General features: G+C 40.6%; 1 protein-coding gene across 7 annotated transcripts in view; it reads left to right on the top strand.

Annotated features, from left to right (window-relative positions):
* Positions 1–12,039, top strand: part of PAK3 (p21 (RAC1) activated kinase 3) — a 100,640-nt gene extending 88,601 nt beyond the window's left edge. For all 7 annotated transcript variants that reach the window (XM_072123950.1, XM_072123953.1, XM_072123952.1 and 4 more), the window contains 7 exons: positions 723–771; positions 878–990; positions 1,582–1,699; positions 1,915–2,014; positions 2,544–2,740; positions 4,637–4,774; positions 6,950–12,039. In XM_072123950.1, the coding sequence (XP_071980051.1) occupies positions 723–771; positions 878–990; positions 1,582–1,699; positions 1,915–2,014; positions 2,544–2,740; positions 4,637–4,774; positions 6,950–7,039 (805 nt within the window). In that variant the 3' untranslated portion in view covers positions 7,040–12,039. The remainder of the gene's footprint in view (positions 1–722; positions 772–877; positions 991–1,581; positions 1,700–1,914; positions 2,015–2,543; positions 2,741–4,636; positions 4,775–6,949) is intronic.
* Positions 12,040–12,128: the final 89 nt, after the last annotated feature.

Here is a 12,128-nt window from a genome sequence, read left to right as displayed (position 1 = left end):
ACCGGAAATTGCACTACACAGGTTATCAGCATATACAATGCGATATCGAAAGCGGAAGACCCTGCTTTTATATTGGCCGCTCAGAACGGATGACTTTATCTCGTTTTATATGTCTTTATGCAGGTATGGCAATTGCCACTTGATATAGTGATCATAAAGTGGGAATATTAGGAAGTGCCAGACACAAAATGATTTTCTTATATGGTTCAGTTCTGCGGTATCAGACTATTGATCACTAATAATAAGCAAATGCAGTGTTGGGGCTCAGGGTTTTTTTTTTTACATGCAAAGTCAATAATTATTGGTTAATAAGGCAAATAACTTGGTGGTCGGTGGCTGCCTGGATCCTTAAAATTACAGGCTGCATAACACTAGTGAGACAAAATATGTAATTAATTTATCATAAGCCGTTTTACACAGTTAATGGATTTTCACTGCCCCCTTGTGGCTAAATGGAGATTGCAACTGATAGAATTTCACCTTTCCTTATACAAGAATCTGGTTTACACCCTTAAGATTTTAGAGCAGTAGAAGCCATATTTCGGAATATTTGGGAGTTCCCGTTGTTGCTGAATTGCTAAATTGATATAATGATTAGTGCGTTTTTCAACGGATATAACGGGTCATGTTAGTGTTACCATGCATCCTGCATTATACAACATCTGCACATCTACTCAATATCCGTTCATTGGACTGATGATCTCCTTTGTGTCTGTGCACAGGGCGTCTGGGACAGTGTACACCGCTATAGACATTGCTACAGGACAAGAGGTAAGTGATAATCCAGTACAGGCCCCTGCATTTTCCTTGGTTATTTATAGGTTTACCTTCAAGCATATAACGTGACTGACTTATCATCCTTTTTTGTCTTTCTCAGGTAGCAATAAAGCAAATGAACCTCCAACAGCAGCCCAAAAAAGAATTAATTATTAATGAGATCTTGGTCATGAGGGAAAATAAAAATCCTAACATTGTGAATTATTTAGACAGGTGAGCGTCTCGATGAGATCATTTACATATCTGCTGTGGGTGGAATTGTATAGTCGGAGCAGAGCTGCCAGGCAGGGTGCAGCTCATATCAAGAGGAGAGACCTCTGTATTACACTCTAAAGAAATGTCTAATAATCCACTGAATGGGGGAGATGTGGGGGTCTGACAGCTGGGAACATGATCAGCCACCAGAATGGCATTACGGAGACCACCTTGTCCAGTGGCACCGGCTACTCCTTCAGGCTACATTCACACACATGTATGGGGGACATACATACGGCCGATATACGTCCCCCATACACTTCTATGGCTCACGGCCCTGTACAGGAGCGGTACGGTGTAGCATACGTGCCATATGTACCTATGGAGATGGGAGGGGGTGAGCAGCACTCATTTCCTCTTCCTCTCCCCACGCGCTGCGGTGTGCCCGCCGTGCTTGGACCTCTGCAAATATTTTTAGGCAGTCAAAGCCCTTTAAAGATGGGACAATTGATCTGGGGAACTGTCCTAGTGCTCAGTATCAGTTACATTTATTTTTGGGATGCGTTGGTCACCATCGCTATAACCACTTGTGATTATTGTTGCTCGCAGTTATCTGGTTGGGGATGAGCTTTGGGTAGTGATGGAGTACCTGGCCGGGGGTTCATTGACCGATGTCGTAACAGAAACTTGTATGGATGAAGGACAGATTGCAGCTGTTTGTCGAGAGGTGAGTTGATGCTTTTTATGGTAATTTAAGGGTTTTTTTTTACTGTTGTAAATGAAGCATATTTGCACTTCCACTGTAACTTAAGGTTTTAGGTGTGTGCTGGTGACAAAGGCTGATACGAAGATGTGTGTTATAGTCATGGGTGAGGATTGTTACTATTGGATTTTTTTAAGCCCCGATTTTGTTCTTAAACCTTGTGTTTCTTTTCCCCTCAGTGTCTACAAGCCTTGGACTTCTTGCATTCAAATCAAGTGATACACAGAGATATAAAGAGCGACAACATACTGCTTGGGATGGATGGATCCGTTAAGCTTAGTAAGTCTTAGCTGATACATATCACTTACATTACTGGTTATGCTAAAAATTACATTGAGAATAGCATTGCACCAGGATTGAATATTAAATACAGGCGGTCCCCTACTTAAGGACACCCGACTTACAGACAACCCATAGTTACAGACGGACCCCTCTGCCCACTGTGACCTCTGGTGAAGCTCTCTGGATGCTTTACTATAGTCCCAGACTGCAATGATCAGCTGTAAGATGTCTGTAATGAAGCTTTATTGATTATTCTTGGTCCAATTACACCAATAATTTTGAAACTCCAATTGTCACTGGGGCAAAAGAAAAAAAATTGTCTAGAACTTCCATTATAAAATATACAGTTTCGACTTACATACAAATTCAACTTAAGAACAAACCTCCAGACCCTATCTTGTATGTAACCCGGGGACTGCCTGTATTGATATATATTTAATATCATGCAGTTATTTGTTGAAGTATAAAAGAAACACAGAAGCTATGTACTAATATTTTATGCTTTTTTTTTATATTTTGTTTTTAGCTGACTTTGGTTTCTGCGCTCAGATCACACCTGAGCAAAGTAAACGTAGCACAATGGTGGGGACACCTTACTGGATGGCTCCCGAAGTGGTGACGAGGAAAGCCTATGGACCTAAAGTGGACATTTGGTCCTTAGGAATTATGGCCATAGAAATGGTTGAAGGAGAACCGCCTTACCTTAATGAGAACCCTCTCAGAGTAAGATTGATCCCTACATTTTCACATAAACGATCACTATTTTCTCTAGTGGAGAGAGTCCTGTGGGCCAGTGCTCGAGATCAAGATCTTCATAGGGAGGCATGTCCTGACGGGTACTAGTAAAGGGACCCCCAAGTAGAAGAATTAGCTGTTGATTTACATGTAGCCTTAACCACTCCCTCTAATCTAAAACCGGTAAGACTATTCTAGATTAGATAGATAGCAGGTCAGTCCAATTAATTCTAAAAGCTGCACATATCTTCTATCAACCCCAAGAAAATTTTTTCCTACAGAATGAATTAATCTAATAAAATTAGAACTTCTAATGTGAACAGAGCCTAAGCATACAGCAAATGTATTAGACCAATATGTGTCTCTTTGTGTCTAATTGTACACTTTCGGAAAGTGATTGATATTGTTTTTGTAAGTTATACAATTTCCAGATATACGTTCTGTATCAATTCCTTTTCTGGTTTTCTAGATCTCTGCTTCCTGTCATTCATTGTTTACTTTGTGTGGATAAACTGGTCCCTGGTCATGTGATGTCACACAGGTGCGCATGTTATATCACACAGCTCTGATTACTTTCTGATATAACGAACCGTGTGGGACATCACATGACCATCAGAATGACAGCAAGCGGAGATCTAGAAACCGTAAGGAATTACAACAGAAAGTATATCGCAAAATTGCACAACCTTTCGTTTAGTATATAAATATTGTTGTGTAAAGTGGACGCCTCCATCAAGTAGTGTAGTAGACCGTGATATTGAAAGGGAACATGTCACCACATATTCACAAATACAGCTAGTGACTGGTTCCCATAAAACCCTATTAACTAAATGTTACTATTTTGGCTAAAAATTGCTTCCATAAAATCATTTTTATGTTCTATTAGCTGGCATCAGAGGGGGCGTGTCCTGCTTGGCCTTATGCCTCCTCACTATTCAGCACTTCATGTCATGTGACCTGGGTGATGTCATCTAAAGTCTTTTCCCCCTAAAATTTTCCGTATCTACCCTGTTTATGTAACTGATCTACTCCTCCCCATCCTCTTTGGAGGCATGCTGTGATAAATTACATATATGGGGTAGATATGGCACACTTTAGGGGGAAAAGGACCTTGGATGACAACACCCTGGTCACACGACATAATGTCCTGCATGATGAGGAGGCATAAGGCATTGTGAGAAGTAGATGGGAGGGGTCGGCCAAGCAGTACTCTCCCCCTATGATGCCAGCTAATATAATAAAGTTGATTTTATGGGGATGTGAGGAAAACTATTATGGCTAAAAGGGTGTCATTTACTTAATAGGGCTTTATGGGAACCTGTCAATAGCTGTATTTGTGAAAATGTGATGACACATATTCACACCTTTTAAATATCACATGCCAAATTTTAGGGGGTGGGGATTAATTGACATCACTCTGGTCACATGAATGGAGCACAAAGTGTAAAAATATTGACAGACCCTCCCTTAGTACTAGTCCCATACAGCAGCATGTTCTAGCAATGAGACCTGTCAATCAGAAAGATGGAGGCAGGGCAGTGCACCAGATTAGAAGAGACTCAGTCAAAGTAAGGGGGCGTGGTCCACTGACAGCCTGGGAGAAATGAAGAGTCATATCCACTATGAAAGTCAAGTATGCTAATTTGCAATCAGTAAAATAGCTGTAATTGAGGTACAGTACCTCACTGGCGGCTAATTTCAGGTTATCTGGGGAGGTCATTGTAGCAGGCATTGTTGGTTTAGGGGGTCAAATTCTGGTGACAGGTCTTTAAGCTATATCGAATGTTACATAGGACCTGATATGTTACATAGAATCTTATATTTATCTTCAAAATATTTTGTGGTCCATCATGTATTGAAACATCATCTATGTGCTCTATAAAGGCATTGTACCTGATAGCCACTAATGGAACCCCAGAACTGCAAAACCCAGAGAGACTGTCAGCTGTTTTCCGAGATTTCCTCAACCGATGCCTAGAGATGGATGTGGACAGGAGAGGTTCTGCTAAGGAGCTTCTACAGGTGAGGTTCTACCACTGTATAAGGCGTATAGGAACTGATTATTGGGGTAGGAGGAAGAATAAAAGGCATTACTCTCTATAGCAGGGCAGCGTGAAGAACCCTGTGAATTTACTTCTTTTAATCAAATGTTAATGAACAGGAATATATTACTGCTGTTTAATAAAGTAGGACACAAGCAGTTGTGATCTCACCACACAAGGAATTTTATCGGGTTTGTGGGACTGAATCTTTTCGAGCAGCTGCTGTGTCATAAAATATACAGACAAGATGTTCTAAAAGTATGATAGGAATCGTAAAAGCGGAATTCTGAAGTAATGAGTTTTATGTCACTGGCATAGTCAGCATCTTTTCCTAAAGTCCTCAGTTCATTCTTTCTGGTTTATTTCTTTATAGTTCTAGCTTACCTTAGATAATACCCTGCAATACTTCAATAAGTATCCATAGAATAGAACTAGAAATGTTTCCAGTATATGTTAATGTTCCCCCAAAATCTGAGTGAGGACTAGTGCTGCCATTTTATCTGCAATTCCCTCATATTTAATGTTAATTCACTTGTTGACGTTGCGGCACACACATCACCCATCGGAGTTCATTGTATAAAGTAATTTTATCCAGCTTCTCTTAAAAGGAACCTGTCAGCAGAAATTGACTGAATAAACCACTACCAGTATGTTGTGATGAACACCTTCATGGCCCAATGCGGTGACATCACCCAGAAAATCAACTTTGTCGATAGATGTAAAAAAGTTGTATAAAGTCATCGAGGTGGAGAGTTTAGCACTGAAGTCAAGCTCTCTGTACTTCCGAATGTCAACTCTGCTGATTATCTTCCTTCTGTGAATGATGTCAATCAGTTACAGCAAAGTGGGCATACTTAGATGAGGGGAACTGGAGTTCATTCCTAAACTCTCCTTCTCCCTTACTTCATACAAACAATCTACATCTCACTTAAAGCTTGATTTTCTGGGTAATGCCACCACACCGGGCCACGAGAGAAACATGAACTGGAAGGTGTTAGCTCCTTTGACAACATACTTTTTGTGGTTTATTGAGTGAATTTATGCTGACAGGTTTCCTTTAAAGGCATATTTTAATTGTAATCCTTTATAAGACATCCACAGAAGGTTCTTGTAAATGTATGGTATGTGGAGGTCCAGCCACTGGGACCCACTACTCTTGTGATTGTGAATCCAGTGATTTCCTTCTCCAATACCAAGTGACCACATCCTCCATCTTTGGAGTCAGGAGTGGTGGATTCGATTTGATACCTGTGAATATTACATAGATGCTCAAAGGAATCCTGTCAGCAGGTTTTCATCATTAAACCTGTGTTTCCCACAGAAGTCATCTTACTGTTTCCCATTCATTTTTATTTTAAAAGTCACAAAGGGTGTGTTTTCTCCCCTCCAATATCTCCCTCGGCTCCCCCATGCTCCCTCAGGAATTTCTCTTCAGCGAGTCACTGTGTGACTTGACCAAAGTCTCTCTGAACACCCTCATTCCCTCCTCCCATGTTCCTAAGGTGGGGGGGGGGGGATGAGTTGGCTGTGGGAGACATTGGAGAAGAGAAAACAATGTGCAATCAACTTTTTTAAAGAAAATCTGCGCTATGAATTTTTATGATAAAAACGTAAAGGCTAACAGAAGATTTCTGTGGATACCGTACATTAGGTTTAATGGTGAAAAGCTGATGACCGGTTCCCATTTAAGATAAAATGATTACTATTATTTTAGGGTGGCCATGAATATTGTATGTTAGTCGCTGGCCAAACATTCCTTAAAGGACATCTAACACAAGGATGAAAGACTTTATGCAAATGCCTGAGGGGCACCAGGCTCTTTTAACACCTATAGAGCCTGGAGCCTCTCGGGCTCATTTGCATACAATGCTTCATTCTGGTGGTAGATGCCCTTTAAGTTGACAGATGTTTCCCCATAATCTTATGATGCCTGACGATGTGAAGTAGAGGGGCGAGCCAAAGCAGAAGATCCTGTGGTAGGTGGCCCAGACACAGCCAGGACGTCTGACGGATTGCACACAGGTTCTGGGTAGCGGGATCTGTTTTTACACACCTCAGACTAAAAATTTGAATGCACCAGACAATAGCTTTGTGATACATGTCCACAATCTCCATACAATTGCATAACTTCGATTGACTTCTGTTTGCCTTACAGCATCCATTTTTAAAACTAGCCAAGCCTCTTTCTAGTCTGACTCCATTGATTATAGCAGCAAAGGAAGCCATTAAGAACAGCAGCCGCTAGCCACGCTGGACTCGAGCTGTAGTGTCCACATAAGAACACAGAACTCAGCAGAATCTGAAAACCTCATCCCCTCACACAGCAGGATTAACCGGCTAACCAGCTACTGTCCTGGGGAAACATACCCCACCACGTTGCACCTACTCGTGTCTTCTACCTGCCCTTTTGGATTCCTCAAACTCTTAATTCTTTGGGGTTTTTTTTTTAATTTGTAAGTAGGAACGGGACTTCTAATTCTATATGGCACGTTACAAAAAATGGTGCTGCACGTCCGCACGTTGATCCGCTGCAGAGACTTTCCGTAGATGGGTTGTACTTTTAGAACGGACGATTCATTTTCTGTCTGGTTTCTTCCTTGCTTTGTATTAAAAGAGAAAAAAAAAATGTAAAAAAAAAATCTTTCTGCATTTCCAAATATGCAGCCTACTTAACAGATCTAATGGTCTATGTAGACCTCGAATCCCACATATTCTACTGATCTTAGGGCCCGGTTTTCAGTACAGGGTCTGTTTACTTACGGTACAATTTGCATGTGAGAGTAACCATTCATCAAGGGGAAGGTAGACTGTCTTGTCCGTGCTGCAGCCAGAGTAGATCATACAACATGGAGACCGTTACGCTTCCGAAGAAGTATTCCGTGCCTCCCCTGGCAGTGCAGAGGTAAATAAAGAGGATGGTGTATATGGCACAAAATGAGAAATTAATGAATTTTAACCTCTCTAAGGCCAGAGGGTAATAAATACCTGGCACCCATATCCTACACTCAGGGGACGCAGTTATTTTGGGGGCTAAACTATCCACTAGTGTTTTCCAAGTATATCACATAGGAACAAAAATTATATTTATAAAAAATTCTATTCTGGCCCCGGGAGTCAAGAAAGTGGGTCAAAAAAGTCACAAAACACGGCTGCCTATGATGTGCATAGGCCATCAACATTGTATGATGATGACAGCACTGAAAAGACCATCGAATTAGAGCAACGGGAGGAAACTTTTTTTTTTTTTTATTATTGTGCACCAAAGAACCTATGTTAGAAATGTCCCCCTATTGAAACACTGTACCTTTTGTCATAGGGATTCCTGTATCAAAACGGTCTTGTTCCCCGTAGCAGCCAGAGTCCATGTTCCATACTGTCCCAAAAAATAAAGTTTTGATACATGAAGTATTTGCTGAGTGACTCTGAGAGGTAAGGCTATTGCCAGGCAGGATTTACATTCTAAGTGCCCTTAGTAAGGGAACCATTGGTGCCATGATGATTCTTGACGATGGGGTGAGGGTAGAGATGAGGTCATCGGAGCGGTCATCCAGGTGTGAATATTAACAATTGGAACTGTTGCCAAAGTACAGAGATTTATCTGGATAGGGATGTGGGGATTGTGACTGAGCCTCCTTAGATGCTAGATTTATAGGACTTAGGCTGCAGGAATACTAATCTGTTTAACAGCCATACAAAGAAGCCGTGTCTTATTTTATTCCTTAAAATTCTAGATCCTAGAACAGCTGAACGATTTAAAGGGATATTGTATATTTAAAGTGTGAAGCTGAACAAAGCTGTAACATGTTCTAAGTTTTACGCTTCCTTATCTACTCATTCTCAACAGCTCTTCCGTAGGTGGACTTTTACCCACCCCATGGGTAAATGCTGGGACATCCCTACACAGAAGAGTAAAAGGAAATTTACAGAGAGATCAATTCTGAATACAATATCCCTTATACCGTAGCTGTGACATCCTTGTCCAGACCCGTAGAAACATTGTCAAGGATAATAAAAAAAAATAGATTAAGATTCATTCCCTGGGAGTAGAGATGAGCGGGTTTGGACGCCAGACATGGATGCATTGCTGGATTGGAAGCTGAACAGCCAATAAAGCAAATGAACACCCTTGGTACTAGCCACGGCTATGATTGGCCACAAGAACTCCCAAATGTAGCTATGGTTGGTTACTAGGGGCATTCATTTGCCGAATTGGCTGTTCAGCTGCCCAATCCGGCAATACATTTGGACTGGGTGGCCGAAACCGAACGCAGACATCAAATCCGCTCATCTCTACTAGGGAGTAACAGTTCAGTTTCAGCTTAGTGATGTTACATATGCCATTGTAATAATTAAGGGGGTGGGCTGGATTTAGTTATGTTGATTGATCTCCATAGCAAGAGAAAAGAATGATGTTTTAAAACTTGGATTTTCTTGCCTTCCCTTGACATGTTTTATGTATTGACAAAGGGAAATGTATGAGGAAGGCGTTTATAGCAGGTATTAAAAAAAAAGTCATTTTTTTCTACTGTTCCATGTACATTCCAGCCCTGACGGTACGCTAGCTATGGGATCTTTCACCATAAATATTTAGTACAGTTTTTCAAGTTTATAGACTGCAGCAGAGATATTTCATCCTATATTTATTTATGACTCTTATTTTATTATGTTCATTTTTGCTTTTTATGTCTTTTTATGTTGTTGCTATTGTGCTACAATTCTGTGTTTTTCTGAATGTTTGGCTTTGCTTAGTTTTCTCAATTTGTACAAATAAAACGACAGCCAGGCTGCTTCTGAAAAACAAAGGAAATAATGGAGGAATGCAGCCATACCAAATTCTAGTGAATATTTCCTACCCGTCCCTCTGTGGCTGTGCTAAAGCTCTGTTCTACGGTTGTGTGAACGTCTCCTTCTCTCTTTGCACTTCTCTTTAGGAGTTTTGGTCAATATTTCACTATGATAGAAAGTAACAATATGAATAGATCTGACAATTGTTCCATGTTTTAGACCTCAGGAACCATGTAAGTGCTCTGATGTCCCTTATCGATAACTTGCCTTTCACATCTCGTTTTGATCTTCTGTTGGAAGTATAAATTGGGAGAATTCCGGATCTGTTCTTACAACAGACTAAGGCTGCATTCATACGAATGTGTGCCCACCCAGCTACGGTCGGGCGGGCACAGATTGGGCACGCTGGAGAGGAAGAGAGATGAGCGCTGTTCACCCCTCCCCTCTCCATAGAAAATAGAGCCATAGAGCCGCATGGTACGGTGAGCACACGTTTTGCAAACTGTACCAAGCCCAGGTGCCATGGACGGCTATGTGGGACGTATCCTCCTGCAAATATATGGCCGTATATACGTCCCCCATACGTTTGTGTGAATGCAGCCTAAGGATCACACTGTATAAGCATATAGTGGTATCCTTCTCCCATTCCATCAGGACCTTCGCGATATGTATATTTTTACAGCTACCAGCAGGATGAAATGGCAGTGTACTACGCGATTTTTATCCTGTATTTCCTGATGTTTGCCGACGTGTACTGACCAGATGGAAGCCAAAAGGATCCTCTCTAAGCCTCCACCTTGTCAGTATATGTCTATAGACTTGTTCAGTGTGTACATAGGGGATACAAAAAGAAAATGTGAATGTCGCCTTATCCTTTCTGGTACATTTAGGCCTCTTGTCAACAAGTGAGTTTGATGCTTTCTGGAACGTCTGGCCCGGCGCTCAGAAACCGGTTTTTGAGCGTCGGACCGGACGTTCCAACTAGCTCACTAGATTGATGCATTAAAACTTTGCTTCCTTTAAGCTGTGTCCATCTGCCATATCATACTTATCATCATCCTAATTTTGCTGTTGCAATCCTGCAAACAGAACCACAAAGTTGAGCAGGGATATGTAAACCCTAGCCCTAAGGTGGTCCTGCTCGATAGTCACAATTAGGACTATATGAGTGAAGTATGTCATATGTAGTTTATATGTAGCCAGATATTAGAAAACATGGCATTGCAAATAAATTATACATTAAAAGGAATCTATTGGAATAAGAAAACCACTACTGTAGTGTAGTTAGTTGAGTCTTACACAATGAATCCCATTATTAGTCTATGCCTTTTCTAGGGCACCTGATGAAGGGAAACATTCCTGTAATGGTAATGGGGGCCGCAACTCGAGAACACAAGCATGCGTGTAGCCTAGACGTAATGGATAGACTGCACCTCGCACACCACAGACCATTCCCATTGAGGTTTTACTGATTATTGTGCTACTCATTGAAATATTTTGTTTGAAGGGTTGTCGCCCCGCAATTCTTATTCAGATGAAATACACGGATACTTATACAAGGGAAGAAGCCTAAACTTTCACATACCACAAACCTCGTGAACGTGCAGCCTGAGCCTCTTGTTACTCGAAGACTTTTATTATCTATGACAAATGGTACAGAACTGTAAGAGAAATCCCACTAATGAATTCCTTTCCTGTAGGTACACACTTTACGATCACACGTTTTCTAAGTTGTGGGATAAAAACCGTGAGAAATTGTACTCCTCTATAAAAGTGTCACTTTGTATTCCGCGTCCTTGGATCATGTCTCATGTAATGCATTATCCAGCAGCCATCCAGCTTCTGTGTATGCGGCCACATCATGCCCATACATCCACATCCGCAGTTCTGACTGAGAAGTAGAATTCACAGGGTACCTGTTTTGTTTTTTTTCCACTACTGTGACGAGACAGTTTGTCAATTTTTGCAAAAATTTTCTTCCAACAGAAAAAAAAAACAGGCTTACTAAAAAAAAAAAATCTGGTGTTATAAATATGATATATCCCCATTGTCTCTCTCAACTGTAACACATTTGCTGTACATTCCTCTTTTTTAGGGTGTGTTATCTGTAAAATACAAAAAATGTGTAGTGATATCATTCTGTAACTTTTTGAAGATTTTTTTTTTTTAAATTGGAATTAAGTTATTTATGTTGGATATACGCTGAGAATACAGGATGGTCCGAATACCTCAGTGTCTAATCTGACCTTTTTATTTCATTCTTTTTCTTTTTTAAGAAAAACAAAAAAAAAAACCTAAATCTTTTTGCATTTTTATTTTGGGACATTTAAGTTAATTTAAATTGTGGTTGAAGCAATAGAAAATTGAAATATGGATTGTGCATGACTGTGTCTTGAGTGTAAAAATATTGCAGTTTGAAATCTGGACCTGCAGTATTGTGAATAAAAGTTAGAAATGCTACGGTTTGGGGCTATTCATTTTTATTTTTAATGTATGGTAAATGCTGTTGGTGCATAAAGCAGACATAATCTTGTAGTGTGTGTGGAAAA

The sequence above is a fragment of the Engystomops pustulosus genome, chromosome 9 (assembly GCF_040894005.1).
Source record: "Engystomops pustulosus chromosome 9, aEngPut4.maternal, whole genome shotgun sequence".
NCBI classification, from domain to species: domain Eukaryota; kingdom Metazoa; phylum Chordata; class Amphibia; order Anura; family Leptodactylidae; genus Engystomops; species Engystomops pustulosus.
The sequence above is the reverse complement of the archived record's forward strand: the minus strand, read 5'-3'. Positions and strand labels throughout refer to the sequence as shown.